This window comes from Zootermopsis nevadensis, unplaced genomic scaffold (assembly GCF_977971745.1).
Source record: "Zootermopsis nevadensis isolate Lab colony 2312 unplaced genomic scaffold, Znev_1.0 Znev_ptg000024l, whole genome shotgun sequence".
Classification (NCBI taxonomy): domain Eukaryota; kingdom Metazoa; phylum Arthropoda; class Insecta; order Blattodea; family Termopsidae; genus Zootermopsis; species Zootermopsis nevadensis.
Genome location: NW_028259156.1, coordinates 16409100 through 16433384, shown reverse-complemented (window position 1 = coordinate 16433384; position 24285 = coordinate 16409100). Strand labels below are relative to the sequence as shown.

Below are 24285 nucleotides of genomic sequence, written 5' to 3'. Positions count from 1 at the left end.
AATTTAATGAAAATCCGTCCATCCTTTCTGAAGTTATTAAACACTTTCAGACGGATAACATGGGTGGTGACGTTTTTAACTATGACATCATCACAGTCGCCATGCGCATGTTCAAATGATACTCCAAGTCATGTTCCTCTGCGCATGTGCAACACCAACTTAACCTAACCTAAACCCTATGCAAGCGTCTCCATAATTTTCACTAGGCAGCTGTGAAATTAAAAAAATAGTTGCAATGTTATTTAATTTTTAAAGAACATTAATAATAGGGAGCATTTTTGCAAGTATGGTGTTTTGAATACATTTTACAAAGCATTTCTTTCTATCACAATAATATTAAATGTGAGGATTAATTCTACCTTATTCTTACCGTACACACAATAACGCAATAAAATGATTATGTATGTTTTTAATCTGTGATGTTCAGCGTAGACATAGTCATAGTTAGGTAGGTTGCCTATGGTCGTCGTCTTTGTCGTGAGTGTTTTTGACATAAATACGTCTATACGGAAGGGTCATTCGGCAAAAAGGCGTAACGAAAATGTGAAAGATCCATATCAACAATGTGTAAATATGGACCGTCAACAATACTCAGCTTTTATATGAACTCCTTCGTGCATTGTTATGTTAACTAAGAAACTAATTGTTACATCATCTGTTTACTCGTCATTGTTGTGTTACATTACTGCCGTCAACAATCCGCTTTCGTTATTGCGGAAAGAGCTGAGCTGTGAATCGGTTGTAGAAGAAGTACGTCGTAGACTAGATAATTTTGTGCTGGTAAAAACGTTTTAGAATATCACAAGTACTTATCTTATATAAGAATTATTCATTACATTACATTACATTTCATTACATTACATTACATTACATTACATTACAGTTCAGAGACGTATTTACGTCAGATTCTCCGGAACCGAGGTTCCACTGTCAACTTTTTGTGTCGCTGGCCGATTCGAAACATGAATAGTGATTTAAAAATTGAAGGAATCCGTATACAGATTAGAGAAAAATTAAACGAAGACAACGTAAAACTCTGGTTACCTCCATATTGTGCTGAGGATGGTGGAACGTGTGAAGAGGAAATGCAGGTTAGGTTGTGAGTTGATTACACAAGATTATGAATTATCAGTACACTTTAAAATACTTATTTGATCATTACCCATAAGATATTTTGCCCTTTTTGGTGCCTCCCCTTCTGGACTTGGAAACAATGAATTGTTCGTGTTAACATTTTTATCGCAGTTTTCTGTGGTTATTGTACTTCTCAAGAAATGCCTTTTGTGTTTTTATTGGGTATATTAATATGTGTGTATGTGAAGAGATTGTCATTATTTTATTATAAATGTCAAGAAATGACTTAGGGGGATGGGCTTAAAGAAGTTCCACAATGAAAACTTGTGAGCATGTGTCCCTGCTAGCATAGTTTTTAGAGTAACCTTTTAGTTGCACCCAGCAGCAGTTGAAACTTATCCTGAAGCATGTGAATCACTTTTACACCTTTTGAATATTATGATGCCATTTGAGTTTCTTTTAGATTTTTCTGACCAACATTTTGTATTCACTTCTTCCATGTATGTTACACTTTTTGCCAGTCTCATACTTCTTGATTTAATTAAAAATAATGAAGTTCTTCAATGTATCCTTTTTAATTTTTCTAATGTCATGTTACTTATTTCTTAAGTCTGAATGTTCCCAGCCCTTTTCCTTCACTAAGAGTACCGGATTTTGTATGCAAATAGAATAACAGGTTAATTTATAATTTTGTATATTTTAGTCTTTGGTTTTATGATATCAGAAAATAGAGTTTGTTAATTTGATAAAATCTGGATATACAAATGAAAGCCTTGAGCTTTCTCTATATCCTGTCAGATTGATATTGGTATTTTTGTAACTGAAGAGTTCAATATATGTATCTGTACATTGATTGCATTACAGACCCTAATGAAGAACTACTGTTCATCATTGGGAATTGCAGCAGACTGCTGTTTGGCAGTACTACGGGAATTACAGCAGCATTCTTTGGATCGTCTCCATGAGCGGGATTATTTCAAGGAAACAGGCTTGGCAACTATCAGAATTAGGGTTCCTGATAAGAGTCACAATAGGAGAATAATTTCACTTAAAACAAAGCTGTCTGCCATGGTTCAAGAAGTGCAGCAAACAGTTGCTTCACAAATAGGAGTGGAATTTGACAGGTATTTGAATTTCATTTAAGCACGACAGGCATACTTTAGTGTCCACTTGAAATATAAATGTGTTTGCGGTGCCTGTTGCAATTTTGGAAAGTTGTAGGCTTTTGTGGCCAGTGTTAAGACTTGGTTTAGCACTAACAGATCATCTTCTATCCCACATCTTCTACTCCATAGAAGAATTTATCTCAACCAAAAATTCTCAGCTATTATAAGTACATGTGAGCAATAGTGGTTATGCTTTCTTGTGTAATTATTTTTGTGGTAATCGTGTAGTTGACTGTAAATTATGTCATCTATGCAATTTATATTTGTATTAGAAACCAGTATTGTATCTATACTATGACATGTTCTACATCCTTGGCTTGGGCCTATGATGGATCTATTGAATGTCAATCAGTTCTTTTCTGATCTGTTCTAAATCCTGAAAACACTGTTTTAATTCTTGCTCAAAATTTATTTCAGTTGCCAGGATTTTTTATAAGGTGTAAGATGAACTTGAAATGCTACTTTTGGTAATGACAATTTAACACCTTATTGGTATGCAATATAGCTTTCAGGTTTCAAGCTATACTTTTACATTTATTTATGAATTAATTAATCATGTTTTACAGCCCATAATGGAGGTAGAATTGAATAAAGGGAATGTTTGGTAAAATTGCTGATATAATAAATGCTTGAAGAATTTTGGTAGTGAATTTTGTTATGTGTTAGAAATTATTTGTACAGGATAAAACTGATTTGGAGTGGCAAAGTTCTGATGATGAATACTGAGCTAGCTACACATGGTATCCAGAATGGAACGCAAATAATGGCTGTGGTACTTCACAGTAACCCAAAAGAAATTAAGGTAAGAAGCCTTATGTTTAATCAATAATAACTAATGTTCACCAAAGTTTCTCCCAATTAAAACCTTGTATGATTGTAATGTTTATATTTATCACTCCCATGGTGTGAAATTTGGTACTGTATGTATTAAATTTCATAAATTTGTTGATTACTTTATTCTGGGTTGTTCTTTGTAGTCTTTTCAAAAGTGACTGACATTTCAAAGGTGCTTACTACCTCCATCATCAGGGTGATGATGGAGGTAGTAAGTACTGCTGGAATGTTGATTAGTTTCTGCCAGACCAAAGATAACATCATTCTAACAGAGTCACCTTTATTCTCGTTGCTATGGGAACCTGACATCTTACCTTATAAGTGTGTTGCCCAACATATCCAACACAATGCTTATGTCTTTAATAATAGTGCCACATAATTCCACATACATTGTACTTTTTCTTTACGAATTCATGTCATAAAATTCCTTCACAAGGTCTGTTTGTTTTATAATATTCATATTCTCTTTTAAAAATTACCGTTTTTGTTATTAAATTTTTTTTATTTCTAAACAAAATTTGTACTGACAACATAGTGGTGAGTACAGACCACAGCGTTGTTTTTCATAGTTTGGATTTTTGGTCCTGTTTTAAACACTGAATTTTTGTATCTTATTTTAATCATTGTTTCAAATTAAATACTTTGTTGGGATTAAATTTTAAATTGAATTTTTAATTCAATCACAACCATGATTTTTCATTCAGATCCGAATATCATTATTTTTCACCGGGTCCTACAACTGAGTGACCAAATAGATCATTAAAATAATCAATTACATCTCATTGTTACAAATGTGACTTCTCACTCAGTGATGTAGGATTTTTGTAATTAATACAACATATTTTTTACTTTAGTATAATGTTACAGGCAGTGGAATCCAGGCACAGAGAAATGGAGGCTACACTGGCTGCTGCCAAGTTATTGGCAGGCAGAAGTAATGATAATAGTGATTATTATTTGCAGGTAAGTTATACTTTAATATGTTTGCTGTTGAACTTGAGCGAAATGTGCTTTAGAAAGTCATTAACCTCTATTTTATGGGAACAGGATTTAAACTCCCATACATTGGGGCTGCCACCCAGACTTTAACTTCAGGGTTAATTGTTCAGCAGTATTTCAGCGTGATGCATATAAGATATTTATGTTGATCTTCTGGCTTTTAATGTGATGTGGACTTGCAGGTAATGACCATTGTTTTGGAGGAATATATATCCTCCATCTTCCTCAGAAGGTGTTCCCCTGCAATTCTGAAGATGCAGGCAGTATGTTCCTTTGCATTGTTGGTGTCTGCCTATAAGTCTACATGGTGTTAAAACCCAGAAGACAGACATCTACAACTTGTATGTCTTTTAAAATTGCATTTGCCTTTATTCCTGTCCAACTTATTGATATCATTTTTTTTGTTTGTCTGCCATTATACTTGACATATCAGTCTTAAATAGAGTTGTTAGCCACTGATATCTAATAATGATATCAAATGCAGGAGAGACAGAAGCAGGAAGTTGCCTTTGTGCAATGTTAATCTGTGTTTTGTACTGTATTGTCTTTTAATTTGAGAGCACACAATAATTGAATATGTTGAAAGACACATCATTTATACTCAGGTTACAGACCAATCAGGCAAGACTCTGAATCTTCCTCCAGAGGAACGGCAAGCGTTGGTAATTGCCATGTCGCTGCATGAAAAAGGAAAAGTGGCCTTAAAAAAGGAAGACTACGCCTTGGCCCTTGTTCTTCTGCTTGAAGCTGACAAAGAATTTAGGTATGTTGAATGGGATATCACTCTGTATGCTCTGTCGTGGTTCAAGCTATAGAAACAGGAGGAACTATAAAAGCATATTGACCTATTACAGTCGATTGACCATCTGTATGTTATAACCACATGATTCACCTATATACAGTAGATTCTGGTTAATTGGGCCACCGGTTAATCGGGACAGCCGTTTATTTGGGACAAATATTAAAGAACAAACCTTAACTCTTTACGTGGAACTTTGCATACTTGGGGCAGCTGATGTGATCCATTTAACTGGAATCCACTGTATATAGTAAAATCACCTGAAATAAATAAAAAAGAAAGTTCTATTAAACACAAGTAAGCATGTTGGTTTAAAAGTAAACAGAGAAAACTACATGTCCGTGTCTCATCACCAGACTACAGGACAAAGCCATAATATAAACATAGGTAATAATTTTTTGAAAATGTGGCAGAGTTCAGTGATGGTTACAAATCAGAATTTTATTCGCAGGGAAATTAAGGGCAGGATAAATGGGAATCCTTACTACTATACAGTTAAGAGGCATTTATCTTATAAAATGCCAAAAAATGTTTTGATTAAATTGTGCAAAACCATAACCTCTTGTTTTTTTACGGGTATAAAACTTACATATTTGCATTCTTGGAAGACAGGAATAAATGGGGGGGCTTAAATTAAAATTGGTCTGAAGGAAGTATAATTTTAGTATGTAGACTGGATTCATTTGGTAGAGAATAACCAACCACTGGTTGTCTCTTGTTAACATGGTAATTAACTTTGGGTTCCATGAAAGACAGTTAATATCTTGATTAGCTGGGTGACTGTTAGCTTCTCAAGAACTGCTACATGGAATTAGTATTTGTAAGATATACAACTGTGCATTTATAAAATGAAGCTTTCGCGGCAACTGAAGTTTATATGAAAGACTCACAGTTTACAAGCTGCATCAGGTGGCTGAACAGTGAATAAACCATACCTTCTGCCAACATTTCAAGAACAGTCTCTGCTCTCATCCTCAGGGCTACTTGGTTACGTGGCTTGTAACCTGGGAGTCTTTCATGAACTGTACATTTAATTTGTGTGGCAGTGTGTCTTTATACCGTGTTTATATTGTTACCTTTGAGAGGATTGTTTTAGAAGATGACTGTCTTCTGGGTTGTTGCTGTGTAGTCTAGTAGAAGTTTACCAGAATTTCAAAGGTTCTTGTGGCTCCCGTCATCTTCTCGCAGATTACATGGAGCTACAACCCAAAAGATATGAGCCGGGATAGCTCAGTCAGTATAGTGATTAGCTACGGGCTGGACGGCCGGGGTTCGATCCCCGACGGGGGTGGAGGATTTTTCCTCTAGCCTCTGCGTCCAGACCGGCTCTGGGGCCCACCCAGTCTCCTCTACAATGGGTACCGGGGTCCTTTCCTGGGGGTAAAGCCGTCCGGGGCGTGATACAGACCACTCACCCCCATCTAGTGCCGAGGTCAAGGAAGAGAGGAGCTATACCTCCACTCCCCCCCAAGCGCCTACATGGCGTATAGAGGGACAAACTTTACTTTACTTACAACCCAAAAGATGGCCATCTTTGGACTCACTGCCATGAAAATTTAAAATCCTTAGGATTGTTTTTGTTTTAAAGTAAAATATGTAATTAATGAGACATGGTGATTATGTGTGAGGTTATGTCTACATTATAAAGCATTATAATACTTACTGTGTAGCCACTGCCAGTCTCAGCTGTTGCAGTCAGTGGATAATTACGCTGTGTTAAACCTGGATATTGCATGGTGTTACTTGTGTTTGCGGAGTGTGACGCACATCCCTGATGCAGAGCAGAGGTTACGTAAATGTGAACAGAACTTCCACCAGAGTTATGGACCCAACTTGGAGAGACTTTTAGCATTGAAAGGAACTACAGGTGATGATTACGCATTTCAAGTCCTGTCAATGTCTTTGTGCTTTAAATGTAAGTGTTCACTTTGTCAACAAGCAAATACCTGGAAACTGTGAGTGATCTAAGAAGTTGCAAACTGTTGGTAGATATGTGGGATGTCAGAATTGATAATAATTCAGATTTTGTTTAATTAAAGTTTGAATTGTGGGACAATGTTGATTGGCCTGAAGGACAGTACAGGAAAATTACTTTGAAAATCTGTCATATTAGATTTTCTGTATAAAATAACTGCTCAGAAATCTGAAATTATAAATCAGAAACATAACCGCATTGTAAGATTTGAGGTTTTCACAGTGGTGAGTATGAAGATTCCTGTCTTCTGGGTTGTTGCGCTGCAACAACCCAGAAGACAGGAATCTACATAACCGCATTGTTCTTTAGATGTTTTATATATATATAGAAGAAATTTTGGTGCAGTTATGTTAAAAGATAGACAAATGAAAATTATGATGGAAAGTTATTATTATTACTCTTGGGCACTTATATTGCTATCCATACTGGTAATTAAGAAATTGCAAAGGTATAGATGTGAGCTCTGATTTAGTTGTTTACATTTATAGTCAGTTTACATGTCATTTTCTTTCCATCAGAAAATCTTACTTTAGGAAAGAGAAACACCCACTAGAATGCCATTTTAAAACTTTGCAGGTAATGAGGCTGCACTGTTCATGAGACTCCACCTTCTGCAAGCTATTGTTCTGTTCCACCAGAACAAACGGCAGGAAGCATCCAAGTTACTAGCGAGAGCTGACTCCGAGCTGTCTTCTCTCAAGGTGGATGACCACAGTCTCAGCACTCTTATAGAACTGGGTATGTAATGTAAAGTTAAAACATTAATCTTTCTTGGTTCTATTCTGCAGCCATTTTTATCAGCTTTGCTGCCTCAGTGTTATGGCATACCTTCCAGGCCTCTGTCAAACCTGTGAGGTGGAGGAATCAATTTATGAGGTGGCAATGCCCATGAGGCAGATTATTCTTCTCCAAATGCTAGAATGTGGTGAAAATTATGTCTGGAAAAGCGAATTTAACACATAATAAAGGTTTTGAAACTTAACAGGAGCCTGATATTTACATCCCCAAAGTGTAAGATTTGTCAGAAATTCAAAATTCAGAATTTGTAATTGATTGTGTGATCCTCTGATCAAGCCAGGTATCATACTTTCTTATTCCTATTAATGTTTACTGAAGAGTAAAAAATTTGTGAAGCTCATTTTGCAGTTTTCTTCAGCCTCACTCTTAGGTTCACATATTCTCTACAGCATTTTTGAATATCTGGTCGGGAGAAAGCTAATTCTGTTTCTGTTTTTCTATTCATAAGAAGTATTTATTAAGACTGTAGGTATCCTTTATCCTTTCCTGTCTCACCAAGTAAATGTTGGGATAGTGGCTTTTAAATAATGTACTAGTTTCTCCTTCCTATCCATTACATACATTTTGTAATCATTTTTGTATCTTATTTGATGTATGTAACCTTATCACTTAAATAAACATAGTTTTTAACCTAAGAATCAGTCATTAAACAAATACCAATCGTATTGGTAATTTGGAAGTTGGTGATAAGTGAGATTTTATGTAATTTGATTTTTATTTTGTTTGTTTTATTTCTTTGGAGTATGGTTTTTATTTTCTGTAAATATTTCAAGTGTAATGTTTTAAATTAAAGTTCACTTGTCCTGTAAAGGCTTACTTATTTGAGTCAGTGTTTGAATCAATCTGTCTGGCTGATCTTGTTAGTTATGTTGAAATATAAGTTCACATGCTGCTCAGGTGAGATATATGCGCTATTTGAATTCCATATTGATTACATTTAATCACCTGATTGTGTTGATATTTTGACAACTTAGGTTACACAGCAGCAGAGGCTCGTTTTGGTCTTCGAGCTGCACACGGTGATTTATTGACAGCCGAGGTTTACATCGCTAAACAGCGAGCAGACAGGGCTGAATCAAAGAACAAGGAAAAAGCTGAGAGACAGCTTAACAGGTCAATATGAAGGAATTGAGTCCTTGATTTATTCTACTGGAACTGAAAACATTTTATCTTCATTTAACAGCAGTTTGTTTGCTAGATGTTCATGTGTATTTAACAGAAAGTATATACCTTGTGGTCTCTTACTGATTTTTGGTGGTACTGCTCACCAGAACACATGGTTAGCTTTAAACTTATAATGATGAATGCAGTTTAATCTGTATGCGTATATTGACTTGTCTTTAGCTGATAGCTGAAAGTGAGTGTTTTGGAAACATTTAAAACATTAGGTTTTGTGGTTTAAGATTCTGGTATAATTTTATCAACTTATCTTTTGCATGAGTAACGTACCAAAATGTATTCGTCTTGGAGCCTGTGAAGCAGAATAATAAGATAGAATATGACAAAGAACTTGTTTTCTAATGGTTTATATATTTTATCTAAAAAGAGCATGAGATTTTTGTGTTCCTTTTTTTCTGACTTATTTTATGAACGAGAACATTAAAAGTCAAGGTCAACTATTAACTTCAATGTTAATTGGAGGGGAGCTCATTATAGCTAAAGTGTGATGTATTTTCTGCAGGGAACGCAGACAGTTGGGTCGATGCATAGATGGAGTACAGTGGGTGGAACCGAAGCTTCATAGGTCACTGATATCCATGGGCTATTCAAGTGAGGTAGCACGTGTGGCTCTTCAAGAGAGCAATAACAACGTGTCACTCAGTATTCAGCTGATCCAGGATCAGCCAAACCTTCTGAATGTTGCATCGACATCAAAGTTCCGAGTTGAAAGGGATATATTGCAACAGGTATGCTTAGAAATATTTTATTATAAGGTTTTAATATTGACATTTGTAACATTATGTCTTTTTCCATGTTTAGATGGTCATAAGATGTACAGTGCATTGTTTGTTATACTTGGTGTTGGACAGTTTTGAAAATTTTGACTAATATCTTACAGTTCCTATGTCTGTAGTTATATTTATGAAGAGCTTTGCTACAGATATCCGAGTTTCCGAGCTGCAGATATGATACAATTGTTGAACAAGGTTTCATGGTTTTTCCTTGAGTGATCACATATTATGTAATATTCTAGCAGGACCACCTTGATTTTAATAAATTATTTTAGTAATGAGTTTTTTCTGATATATCAGTTCTTTTCTATTAGTAATTTTTAAAGTGAATGATTGGGTCATGCATTTTTTAATGATGCAGTTTCAGAAGCATAGGTCATACAGTATTAAATGAGGTGGGTGAATGTTCATGAAGATAGGGATTATATGTTCATGTGATTTTTGTACAGGTTGTGGCGGTAGGATTTGATCCACGTATGGCAAAAATAGCTTTGCAGCATCACTGTGGTGATGTGCAGAAAGCAGTGGAAGAATTGGTAACGCGTGGTGGTATTATTGACGGTGAACACTGCAGTGATGGTAGGTGATATTTTTCCTTGTAAAAATTTGCTTTATATGTAACACTAAGTTTGGGGAATTTATTTATTCTTAAAAAATATTTTTTTTATTAAAACAGATTCAGACGATTTAGAGGATCATGCGCATGCTGATGTGAAGGAAAAGACAGGTGCAGGCATGCAACCTGATACAAAGCAAGAAGACCGAGAGAAGGAACGCCTGGCATATGAGCGTTTGGCTGAGGGCATGCCGACCGAAGAAGATGATCATTTGGATTTAACTCTAGAACTTGAAGAAACATTTTTAAGGGAGTATCAGACACTTTTAATAAACCCTTGAATCACACATTGCTAAGTAAATAGTCACAGATACAGTAACTCTGAAATACAGCTTAGAAACTAGAGGCCAAATCTGAGTGAAATCGCTACCTCCTGATTGTAGTCAAGACATGTCTGTGTAATTACAGTGTTTCAGAATGCCAAGCAGTTGATTGCAGTCCAGATCTAACACAGGAATGTAACCAGAATATTCTATTTTAATAATATCATTGATAGCGTATCTAATATTAATTTTGTATGTTGTATGCCTCCTAACAAAGTCGGAGTAGACATTGTCTGTCTTAGAAATAAAATTATTTTTTTCTGGTTGTTTACTTTATTGAGTAACTGTTGCATTTTATTTGTAATTCCAAAGTGGATATCTCATCTCAAAGAGCAAGCACCCCTTCCCCCCCACTGTTTAACTCTTTTTATGTCAAGAACCAGACTTATTTATTTTTATATTTCTATTTATGATATCCATTTATATAAAAGCGTCATTGTTGGGTTGAATTTTCAATAAATGCTAGTAGTGTTAATTTTCATTTATATTATCAAATACAGAAATTATTTTCAACATGATGGTTTGTTTAATGCATGGAAAGGGTTATGGTAAGTGGTATGTCATTTCTGATGTGACAGTACGTTGACGTTTTGTTCAAATGTTATGAAGTCTATGTTCATATTTTTTAATCACCATTTCTGTTCTATTTAAACTAACGTCAAAGTAACTTATGCCCACATAGAGATGTTTACATGACGGAGAGGGATTTTTCTATATAAATTAGCCGTAGTTTGGTCAGTTCATTGTGTTCCATTGTGAGCACTGTTTTCTTCAGAAGTATTTAAATTTGATGGGTACTTTGGTAATGTATTCAGTTCCTGGCTGATGCTTGAGCCAGGAATTACAACAGATCCAGGAAGAGGATCGTTGTTTCTCTTCTCCTCATGTTGGGATGTATTACTGACTTCGGGTTCTGTCTGGTTCTTTTGCTTCAGCCGGTCACCTAAACAGCATTAGGACATTTGCTGTATGCTGTATTACATTAATACAAGTAATATAATTATCATGTAGTAAGTTAAATAATATAAGAACAAAAATAATAGATAGCAATCAAAGCTGTGTTTGATCTTCCAAAACTTAACCTTTATCTATGGGAATAGGAGATTTAATTTCCATCTTATAAATTATGTTTTTACATTCACATATTTCATCTCTTAACATATTAAATCAATTGCTTGTTGTAGAATTTTGTGATATATATTACAAAATAGGTGCTGAATGCGTTGCATGAAACCTGAATTAAACACAAAGTTGCTTTTGTCATAAAAATTCTCTGGTCTTAAGAATATAGAATAATTAACGCCATTTAATTTAAAAATAAAAAAGGAAACCAAGAATGTAATGCGAAATAATCTTCTTTAATATGTATTGTATTTTGTTCATATAATTTTCTTCTATGCTGTGCTTCCTGTAACTGATTTGACCAGGAGTGTCCATGTACAAACTTGAAGAAATTAAATCTTTTCCCCCATATTATGCCTTATGCCTACTAGCAAAGCAACATTTCAGGGGTCTGGGTGGAGTTTGGGCCTCCCACCACAGTTAAACTTCACGCCCCTTAATAACGTTTCACAACATGAACATGAAAAGTGTTCACATACCTGTTTCAGTAATTTAAATTTAAAATTATTTTGGATGACCCTGAAGTGACCTTTTTATAATAGTTCTTACTTTTATATTTTTATACCTTTTCTTATTTAGTTTTCTAGATATTATCATTCAAGGAAATTTATATTGACAAAATTAATATTTAGAGTCAAATTTGGGCTACTTGAAGGCAGAAGATCCCCTGAGGTTTGGGGCACAGGCATGAACTAACCCCCACCCTTGCACCATTATACTTAAGCTCCTGCCTGTATGGATTTCATACTAACTTTACTCACCCAAAAGCATCTTCTGAATTTTTATTATAGGGGATTCAAATGTCAATGATGCAGGAATTGCCAGCAGGGTTGTGAAAACCATTGTTGAAAACCAGAATTCGATCTGCAACATAGATGTCAGTGTAGTACAGTGCATTTCATTTCAAACACGACCCTGACTACAATAATATTTGTAAGCTTTGGTGACATAAATAAAACAGAACAAATTAGTTGTATTTTAGTTTTTATTTGTTAGGAAGAACATACAGAACAGTTTCACAGCGAATGTCCACCACCTCAAAGACACACAAATACTTCATGTGTCCCTAAATGTTATCAGGTGGTGTAATGGTGTACTATTCAGTATTGCTTTGTCTGGATACACATTTCTAAGTGCTTCACAAACAGCAGCAAACAATTTTTATGCAAAGTAATGTTTGGGAATGAACACTTTCTGCTCCTCCTCTTATATGGGAGGTTACTTGATCAATTTTAGACACTGGTAGGACTCCTTGAATGAGTGATGAGCCCATCACAGGTCCTCTACCTATACAAGACAGCACAATATAGAAAGACATGGACAGACATCTATGCCTTGAGTGGGATTTGATCCCAATGTCCAAGTGAACAGGACCCACATTTCGGGCCACATGACCACTGTGATCAGCTCTGCTGCTTCATAAGTATAAGCAATTGAGAAGAAGTTTGCCACTGTACTAACCTTCTCCATGTCATCACTGTAGAGTGGAGTTTTGATTGAAGCCATCTTTATTCTCATGAAGAACAAGTGAAGCATATAAATACTGTAGGTCAGACGGCTCATAGGATGGAAAAATTTCCATGACAGGAACGTATTCACTGGACCTACAGCAATACAGAATTTAATCAGTCTTGTACATACTTTATGTGTAGCCTGCATTGTTTAGGTTTTGTTACATTTGTGTTCTAGGTTTTAGAAATGAATTTGTGTTGGTATAACACATCATTTGACAATAGTATTATTATGTGAAATGCTGTTACCTTACAGAGGTGAGCAGAACCTCAGTCATGATTAAGTGAACAGTCTGCTTAAAAGTACTATGATGGCATTTGTCTGGAGAGAAACAGTGAAATAATTAAGGAAGCCAACCTGGATGAATCAGATCCAGGAACTGTTATATTCAATATGGAGGAAACACAAGTACCAAAGGGTAGATTAAATTTGTATACGTTTAGTTCTTTGTGTGTGCAGACAGCCACAAATAACCATTTCATTTAAGTTGACCATGAATCGATTAATCATTCTGAATATGAGGCTATGAAATCTCTTTGACTGATTGAATTTTTCTTTGATCTGCATACAAATATGCAAAATTCAGTAGTTTTTACTGTAGTTGATCAATAATCACATTTCTTCCCTGTACATTACTTGCCTCCATATCCTGCCACACAGACAAAGATGACCCAGGAAACTCCCATAGACCATATTGGCCTTGAAAGAGCTGCATACACTTGCAACTTTATACTATGATAATAATTGTCGTCTTGTATTATTTCATGTAGTACGAGGATTGGAGTGAGCAAACAAACAGCTCCCAGCAGCCAACCAGCAACTAAGACTTTCTGCAAGACATATACCATTAGTTAGAAAATATGTTATTAGATTTCATTTCAGCATGATACACTTAAATAATGAAGAACTACAAACAATAAATCTCTTCAAAAATTTTGTAAATATAAGATGGAAATACTTTTATTAGACTATATGACTTTTTGTCCTAATGATTCAAATTAGGCTTAACTGATCAACCATGCTTTTTCATTCACTTCTACTTTCTTGATAGACATTCAATACCCTCGTGACTGCAACACCTTCCCAATACTTCCTTTTAACATCAGCCATTACTGTCCTGTAGTTGATCAGAAGAGGGAGCCATGGTGGCTTAGTTAGTATATTGAGTGGTTATGGACTGGACAACGGGTTATTTATCCATGATGGGGGCAGAGGATTTTTCCTCTAGCCTCTGCATTTTGTACATAATTGCATTTTCAGATATAAGTTCTCTGATTCTCACCATCACCACAATTGAAATTAGCCTCAGCAGCTGAAGTACAAATCATACTCTTTTCTATAATCACTACCTTCTTTGTTTATAGTAATATATTTAAAGGTATAATAAAATTCAAATTAGATGGGTTACTGCCCTCGTGCCATATAGATCAACAGTGGGCTAACTTTCCATTAAGTGTGACATGTTTTTGCTATTAGAAATTTACTGAGATCATGGAATAAACAGAAGTGTGAGTGCATATTGGTTAATTTTCAATTTTAGATCTTTCAGTTTTTTCTCTGGTATACTGACTAGATTCAGCTTTCCTGTTCTACATGCATGTTATTACCTTTGAAAGGTTTCTTCTTTTTCCAGCAGCAATGTCCTTCTTCCATTGGATGGTGTGGAAGAGGCAATAACCCAAGCTGATTCCAATAAACCAGGGTGAAGCTCGAGTATGTGTATAGTAGTAATTTGCATTAATAGGTTCCCCTTTGAGAAAACTATTAAATAATACTTATTAGTGTATTTTTGTATGTAACAAATTGGTTGCTTATGTATTGCTGTTACCTCATGGTGGAAGATGTTTTTTTGCTACATCAGAGAAGTACGAGGTTTTCTTTCCAATTTAAGTTTTTGGTGATGTAAACACAGTTTAGTGGTAAGTGAGTACAAAATAAAATTAATGAAACAAATAGCCTGTTTAAACACTTGTAAGTGGTGTGTAGTCATGGTGGCCACATTATATTGAGCCGTAAGTTTACTTTGAAATTGAAGATTGGTACATATCCCAGTAGACACTCTAGACCAGGGGTGCCAACCCGCGGGCCGCATGTGGCCCGCCTTGAACATTTTTCCGGCCCGCGAGATTCATCACACTTTTACAATTGCATCAAATATGCAAAAGAAATAAGAAAACTTACAGCTGCTTTTGAAAGCCGATTCAGTAATTTAGTGTTAGACAAATACAACAAAATTTTTGAAATATATTCATCTCCCTTTCATGTTAAAATCGAGTCGGCCCCAGAATATCTCCAAATGGAACTGGTTGACTTACAGTGCAACATTGAATTAAAACACATTTTTGAAACATCAGAATCAAAAATAGATTTTTATAACACTTACGTCACAAAAGAGAAATTTTCCAATTTGAGAAATCTGGCACAAAAAGTTGTTAGCACTTTTGGTTCAACTAACACCTGCGAATCGTTTTTTTCGAAAATGAAATTGACCAAACACAAAACACGCTCAAACATAACGGACGCTAACCTGCAACACCAATTACGATGTGCAAATACCCAAGTTGAGATCAATTTGCAAAAGCTAAGTGAAAGAGTGGAGAAACAAATATCGCACTAGTAAAATAAATATTTTTTAATGATTTCATTATTTTTATTTCATTCATATTTATATATTTTTTATATTTAATTTTTAGTGCTATATATTTCTTTACAATGTACGCTTAGTATCATTATTATTATATTATCTGTGTTTACATGTAAGAATAATAGTAAACACAATAATAATAACTCATTATGTTTCCAAAAAAATGTCTATAGTGTATCTAAATCTAATATGGGGATATATAATTTTATATGTGGCCCGCGGAGTTATGATGCATTTCCAAAGTGGCCCGAAAGATCATTTGGGTTGGCCACCCCTGCTCTAGACAATGTCAAAGGTCTACTATTATGTTACAGTGTGAAATCTAAATCACAGACTCAAATATATGAACAGTTGATCATCACTAATAGTTATTCATTTACTGACACTTATAACTGAGTAAGTATAGATTGAGCCCAACCCATGACATACACTTGTGAATGTAAATACTCAGATACACTTACTCTGTAATTTCCTTTCTATCGAAATACATCTGCAAGAAGCAGGTGACAATAGAAGCTGCTGTTACCACCTGAAGTAAAATTAGTCCAATTTTTGGTCTCTTGACAAGGGGCAGAAGCAATAGAGGAGACAACAAATATAGTTGCATATCCACATTCAGGTACCATGTTGCAGATATACACTGTGGATGAAAGTGTTATCATATGAAACATGCAGTCGTATGATGATCTTCTTCTTCTTTATACCCTTTTTGGTTCTATGTGGAGCATAGGGGCCTCCTTTCAGAGGTTTCTTTGATCTGTCTAAACATTTGGTAGGACTCATTGGATGAGTGATCAGCCCATCGCAAGGCTTCTACCTGTACACAGGATAGCACAATACAGAAAGACGTGGACAAACATCCATGCCTTGGATGGGATTCGAACCCACGCTCCCAGTGTCCAAGTGCACAAAGCCCGCGCCTCAGACTGTGCAGCCACTGTGACCGGCTGTATCATGTTAATTGTGTGACAGTTATTATGATGTTATTTATATAATATTTAAATTTGCAACCAATTTCATTTACTTGACTCAGTAACCAAGCAGCCAGTGTTTTGGAGGAACATAATGCCTCCATCATCTGAGTATGTTTCTCTGAAATGGTGGTGTCTACCAACAGTTTCACATGGCATCACAACCCAATACCAAGACCAATATCAAAATCATTACTGCCATGAAAACCTCAGATCTAATATAGCTAAAGTTATAACTGATAATCTGTGGGATCTTAAGATGTAGATACAAAGAATTAGACATATTAGTGAACAATATTTTTCTGCATCATTTATCTCCCCGCCAAGCCTTTACATACCATTTCTGAAGGATTAATGTAGTTCTGGAGGTGCAATATTGCTGTCCACCAGTTGTTTTTGCAATATGCCACTTCAATCTGGAGGAGGCTGTCCCAGAGAGGACCAGTTGCCATGTGCAGGATGATACCCGTATACACAAGAATAAGTATGGCCATCATAGGTGTTGTCCTGATAAGAAGAAGATTTGATGATGACGAGTGCAATGTGAGATATATTTCTATTCTAACATCTCTCCTGAGCAGAATTATGGCTGACAGTAAAATACACCATCACTCTGCTTATTGTAAGCGAAAGTCTAAGTTCAAAAATATAAACAGAAAGAAAAAACATGGAAAGGATATGGACAACATGAAGCTCAGATGTAATGTTAACTCTTTATCATATGGGAACACAGAGTTTACAGCTGTATTATATGGCTGCCAGCTGAACTTTAGCTTTGGTGTCAACAGTCCAGCAATATGCTGGTCCAACACACAGCTGGATCATGCATAAGCTGTGTCACACAGTCAGTAAGGGTTAAATATCAACTGGTGTAAACAATTGTGGACATTGACCTAATGAGATGGATGAGGGGATTGGTGTAACATGTTTGTATATCCTCATATAAGGATCCCAGAGTAGTACCCGTGATGTTATTATCCAGATCTAGTCTGTCAGACTGCTTCTGTGAAACAGGAGCAAGTAATTCACCTGCAATGACAGATGCTGTTTGGCTGAAGGAAAAGGTTGTAAACAATTAGAATGAATCATATACAAGTATCAAATGAACTAATAATGCAATGCAATCACTTTCACAGACTGTTGTGGTCTCATAGACCTGACCCAGGTATTTAAGGATTAAAATTACATTTTAGTAAGCAGTTTCAAACAATAGTAATTATCTCAATTCACTTGTGTAATGAAGTGGTATTAATGCTTTTACTGAACTATCCCTCACCGCATATATCGATGAAGGAAGTAGATAAGATAATTGAAGTTCCTTCCTCCAGTCATCATGAAGATGTAACACAGCAGTGTGCCACTTATTAAGAAGAAAGTGTCAACAGAGAGCACTGCACTTAATATAACAATATGTCCCCAGTCTTTGATCTGCAATAACAGAACCAGTACAATGAATCAGTTTCCAGTTTTAAGAAATGAGTGCAATGTGCTTACATAATTTATTTCATCATGTATTCTTCTGTGCAATCCTGCCAGCATGCTCACTTACACATTCCTTCTGAAACTTCCACATTTTTAGTGATATTTTTGGTGTATATAATGCTTTAGTAAATTTAATTATCAATTTGTTCATTTTTTCTTATCAGTGGTGATAAAGGATAACATATTATGTTTATCACTTTATGTTTAGTTTTGGGTAGGTTTGATTATATTGTTATAGTTCATGTAAAACTATAATGTGACAGTTTGTAACAATGGCATGGAAGTGGTATTCTGAGAAGGAAAATACTAAAATTCTATGGACTATGAAATGGAATGGTGTTAGAAGGGGAAGTTGCACCTGTTACATATTTTTTTTCTGAATTAGTACATAGTATAGTAATGGCAGTAGGTAACAATTGAATCAAACAGGTAAATTGAACTGAAACTAAAAATACAACATTATCCTATGGATGAGTTGGGCCCTTCATGTTTTGTTGTTGTTGTTGTAGTCTAATACTTACACTTTTTACAGCGTACAGTAAATTAACTATAGGAGAAAACATTTCTGTAACATATGCGTGCCCCAAAACAACCCAATTGATAGTCAGGAACCGTATGCCATGCAGACAGTGGAGCGTATTATCAGAATGATCTGTGTTCAGGAGTCGTTTGCCATTTGTGTACCATGAGAAGACCACCAGACTTTCTCTGCGACTCCCTGCATAAACAATTTAATAAAATTATCTCTTTCTGAAATAAAACCATACTGCAGTTACATCCATCTTATCAATATCACTGCTGTTTCTTGCACATAGTATCAGAACTAGAACTTTATTAGGGCTGAGCTTTGAGGAAATAGCTAGTGATTGTTGACACCTTTGTGTGATATAACTTGTTTTAAAAAATGAGACCCTAAATTCTTAGCCATTATCAAAGAGTCAGTATGTATGGTTTACTGAAAATGTCTTATCTAATTTCACTTTTTAGAGTCGTGTAACCATTGCATCCTGTGTGGAAGAAATGCTACTACCAAAAGTTAGGTTTGCTTTAAGTTAAGTTTTGAAGTTTGGATATCAAGTGTTGTTTGATGCGTTAACAAACTGTGAATAATTAGTGCAGGGACTTGACTGTAGTAGACCCACCTGTACATCATATCAAAACGTATGTAAGTTAAACTTAAAATATGTTTGAAAATGCTTGAAGTAACAAGACTTACATGGATCCGTGACAATGAGATCATATGCAGTGCTGAGAACACATAGCAGGCCAAAGAAGCTGAGAATTATTCTGAAAATATTAAAATTAATTAACTTATATCTGGTAAAATTTCAAGGTGTAAAGTCTTTTGTTATTTTGTTAAACCTCAAAATAGCACTTTCAGAATTTTGGTTGATTACTTTTGTGTTTTAATTTTGACACTCATGACTAAACCAGTGCATTTAAATTCATTAATAATGCAACATCTGCATTGCTTATTTCCTGCCTTATTAAACTTACATTGCAAGCCAGTCAACTGTTAGAAATGGCCTAGGTCCTTGAATGTGACATTCCAGTGGATTCACATTTACAGTGTAATGAAGTGCAGTGGTAAAAAAATCCTCGACATCAGCAGCAACACATGTAGATGGCACACATATTGCCCACTTAAATGGGATTGCTGATGGTAATGATTGTGCCTAACAACAATTAAATCATGTTGATGACTGGTTTACATAGATAAGAATTGTAATTGACTCAAATCATAGTTGGGTTTCCTATAATATTATAAGCATGGGAAATTGCAAATGGTAAAATAATTTTTATTCATATTGGAAGTTATATAAGATCTAATCAAAAAGTACTGAGGCCAAATTAATATTTCATATAAATTCAAATATGGAGAGTGATAGCTTTAATGCACATATCCTGACATCTTGCTGCATATGTAGACATTCTTCACTCATTTATGGTCAGCATTTAAAATCAGAGTGTTTTTGTTAAATATCAATTTAATGATGTTCAAGAATACAGGATAGTGTCTGTACATTATATCTTATAAAACATCAGATGTTACCTGAAATCCACCTGTTGATGCAAGTATAATTTAGAAATGAACAATGAGTTAAAACAGTATTTGTGTACTGGTTCTATTATTTGGAAGAGGGGCAGATATCTGTTGAAATTGATGAAAATCTTGAGCATCTCACAATAAATCAACAGAGTGGCTTATTACAAAGTTACAGACAATCGCTTATTTGTGAAATGACTGAAGATGTGGGACTCTACTATGGCTCATGACAAGCAATTGTAATTAAAGATTTGTATGTAAGGCTGTCAGCCAAGATTGTTCAACAAGTTCTGTGGCAGTAGCAGAAACAGAACCTCTTTTCTGTGGCTTCTGACATGCTTACAATAACCAATAAAACTTCTTTAAAATTATCAGGTCATGAAATATGGATTTGTGGTTATAATCTAAAATTAAGTAGTATTTATCACAATGGAAATATCTTTTTCCACAACTGAAAGAAGCAATCAGGTATGCAGAGAAACCAAAATGATACACAATGTTTATGTTGACTATTTAATTCTGTAAAACAGATTGCAATAATGGTCAGGATTAGCATCTTTAGTGTGAATATAACTTGTCTGTTAGCTATAGTCACTGAAACTTCATATTAGTAATGAGTGAACCATGTAATCTTATGTCTGTGCTACGTTTTCATCCTGTTTCATTGTTAATATTTAATTGAATCTGATGGCATGGATCAACTATTCGTCCAGTCCTTGATTTAAATTGACTTGGAAGCCCAATGTTCTTTCTTTCTTTCTTTTCTTCTTCTTTTTCTTTTTTTACCATATAGTGTTACTAAATTGTACCATACCTCATATGCTGGGAGGTAATGTGAGACATTCATATCTACTGTCACCATGCAGTGCTGGCCCTTGAATGATCCCCAGTCCTGGTTTACATTCACCTCCAAACATTCATCATAGTTTCCCAATTGAAAAATGGAGCCCTCCAGTACTCCCTCTGGGAATTTTGTAGATGAATCAAACACTGTGTAACATAAGTGATTATTATTTACAGTGGTAATTTATCCATGCTAAACCTTTTGTTGTGGTTCTAGTAATTCTGTTGTTTAGCATTATTTATTGTTATATTAAAGTAAATTAATTCCTTAGACTAAGTATCATACCATGAAAGCATATGGGAGGAACAAAAGTAAAGTCCCATGCAATCTACTGGATGTTATGTCTGAGTAGTTAACAGATTTCATATTTGGGTCATCCTGAATTCAAATGTAAGTCAGATCAACTAACCTGACTGGATATTTATGATTTTGTCCTTCCAGAATAGTACCTTAAATATGTTATAACTGTTTCCTTCCATATCCTTCTCAGTACATTAATCATCCCTTCATTTGACACTGTCTAGTATGATCTGCTAACAATGTTGTTAAATAAACCATCCATATATTCTTAACATTTAAGTTTTATGTATGAAACTAGTCAGTGTCTCATCCAATATGGCAGGAGACAGGGTAAGCTCTAGAGTTGGTCCAGATGAAACAGCAAAGAGAGAAAAAATATTGTTTCTGCTGGGATTTGAACCTAAGTCTACCAGGCAACAACCATCAACTTTACTAGGTTCATTTAATTCTAAGTGGCAGGACAGTATAAAGTATTGGACTGTGGATGTTCTGCATGTGTGTATGGAAATTGTACTGTAAGAGCCCTAGACATATCAGAATATTTTAAAAAGTACAGGACATTGTAGGATGGCAGTGGCTTGGTTGAAGAACACAAAACATCTTCTAACTTCCTATTGTCCACACTTACACTTTCTTATTCAGGAAAAAGGCTTTGACCATGTCAGTGTTGACCCAATTGGAAGTTTGATGACAGTAAATCTGTTGCTAGAAATTTATCATTTGAAATATATTTGTTAAAACACTGCATTGTGCTGAGTTAAAGCCTTACATTTTCATATGTTGCCCCCCCCCCCCACACAATGTTCATCCACATTCTCAGTCTCAAAGCTTTTCTTATGATTGACAGTCAATACCATCAGTACGCTCATTTCTAAGAAGTTGGTTGTAGCACTTTCTTCATAAAATATGTAATGTCAGACTGTCTCTAGAGCCAAGTTCCTCATTGTAATCCTGGCAGTAAATATTTTCTATAGCAGGGAATAAATGCCACTACAAACTTTTCAGTCACAGATAAGCTTTGTATTTTAGGGGGCTTGTCACGTACTAATAAAACATTCATTCCTTGTGTCTTTAATTTGTTCCTTGATTACACATGACACTGTTGTTAAAACCTTATACCCTGTTAGTCTTGTGCATTGTTTATCTTTATACATGAAATTCTATTCCTTTTCACATTTTCTTAAAAGAGCTCGTTGTATTGTGCCTGACAAGTAACATTCAGGTATATTTTAATTGTAATTTTAATCCTAAATTCTTGAACTCATGCTTATGTACTCCATTACTGATCCTGTAGCTTTCTTGCTTAACTTGTATTATAATGAATAGTTCTTACTTTTCATAGCCCATGGTGATCCCTGCAGTAAGTGTTCAATTGTCATTAGAGTATGATTCTTGCATAGCTCATTCTCCACTGCATTTAAGGCTGACCATGGTATAATCCTGTTTAAAAGGTAAAAATTAAGATAACATTTGTATAGACTGAAGTTATTGTTTTCATTTTCGTAATGAAAGGCTTTCCAGAAGCTTGGACAAATGCTTACCATAACTTACTTTACTTTTAAGCTGATCTTGATTATTTTAATGTTAGTTAGTTTAAATTGACAATCTGAAGCACATTGCAATCTATCATTGTTGCAAGTTTATTAAAACTAACCAATTGTTTCTACAAATTTGCTACTTGTAACATGCTGCGTGTTTCTGTCTTTTTAAATTCGTTTGTTTTGAGTTTGAATACAATGAAATGAAGTGCTGATACAACCTAACATACAGTGTAAGTCAATAGACTTCCACACAAATTACATTGCAGAATATATGTAATTTGCTACAATTCTGTCGCACGCCACGCGATTAAACAATAACGGGTCACTGGATTTGTTCACTGCCAAATCCTCCATCAGCAAACAATACTAGTAACAAGAACACGATTGACTGGATATCACTTAATGTTATAAAGTATAAAATATAAGTCTCTCCTATGGTAATGCAATCTCATTTTCACCTCGTGGTCTCTGTTACAGACATTTAACGATGCATCTACCACAGTAGCAGTTACACAAAATGCACGTATCAAGCACTGGTGTCATTAAAAAGGTATTACCAAAATTGATGTTAACTTCCTTTAAGTTTTGTTTCAATCTGTGTTTGGCGTAGAAGCAGTCGCTCATAACAAAGATTGCTGAGCCGACTTAAAACTTAATTCCAGTCAAATTATTAATATATTACAATTTGAAATACTTACTGCTTTAGATACTCCATCTTCCAGGTGTCTTGATGCTAAAACCCATAAACACTATCAGTAATGTCTGTACCTTACGGATGGTGAAATTAAAAAGTTAAGGGATCAGAAAATGACTTTAATTTCTTGAGGTCACAATTGCAGGACAGTACCCGCTGACAGTACCCTATCCAATGTCACACAGCCAATGCTTCTACTAATTCATTTCCTTTCAACTTCTAACTTATGACGTCTGAAAGTTGTGTTTGTTGGTTTTCTGATCAGATAATTTCAAACTTTGCTAAGCCAAGGTTATTTAGTGCTTAACTAGAAATACAAAGTTTGCCTGTCGTTATGTAAAGTAAAATAACATCAGTATAAAACTTCGTTCTGAAATTAACATTGTCATTCTTGACAGTAACTAGTTGAATTCTTACATATTCAAGACATCGAAATAAAATACAAGTAACAGGAAAAGATTTTAAAGTACTTTATTTGCAATTTTGATGTACGAAGGTTGCATAACTAAAATACCAACCTCTAAGAATACCACTAACTAACTAGATGGCTTACAAAAATCCGAAGGTTCATCACCGAATTAACCAAAGCCCT

General features: G+C 35.0%; 2 protein-coding genes across 4 annotated transcripts; one reads left to right on the top strand and one right to left on the bottom strand.

Moving 5' to 3' along the window:
• The first annotated feature begins 685 nt into the window (after positions 1-685).
• LOC110838494 (NEDD8 ultimate buster 1) lies at positions 686-10807 on the top strand. 3 transcript variants are annotated; one of them, XM_087355594.1, is made up of 12 exons: positions 686-780; positions 884-1091; positions 1939-2198; positions 2922-3042; positions 3942-4037; positions 4679-4836; positions 6543-6739; positions 7424-7585; positions 8620-8758; positions 9327-9552; positions 10047-10176; positions 10274-10807. In XM_087355594.1, exons 2-12 carry the CDS (start codon positions 963-965, stop codon positions 10492-10494), a joined length of 1839 nt encoding a protein of 612 aa, XP_087211720.1. In that variant the 5' UTR covers positions 686-780; positions 884-962; the 3' UTR covers positions 10495-10807. The 3 variants fall into 3 exon arrangements, with proteins under 3 accessions (XP_087211720.1, XP_087211721.1, XP_021937417.2); XM_087355595.1 differs by having other exon boundaries at positions 734-750; XM_022081725.2 differs by lacking the exon at positions 686-780 and having other exon boundaries at positions 961-1099.
• On the bottom strand, positions 9554-23921 carry LOC110838491 (nose resistant to fluoxetine protein 6). The gene is made up of 14 exons (XM_087355592.1): positions 23698-23921; positions 22792-22898; positions 21129-21304; positions 19765-19943; positions 19484-19554; positions 18789-18985; positions 18062-18213; positions 17124-17292; positions 16276-16454; positions 14778-14931; positions 13811-14000; positions 13120-13262; positions 12420-12522; positions 9554-11479 (listed from the first exon to the last, which is right to left on the bottom strand). Exons 1-14 carry the CDS (start codon positions 23712-23714, stop codon positions 11277-11279), a joined length of 2040 nt encoding a protein of 679 aa, XP_087211718.1. The 5' UTR covers positions 23715-23921; the 3' UTR covers positions 9554-11276.
• Between the last annotated feature and the right edge of the window lie 364 nt (positions 23922-24285).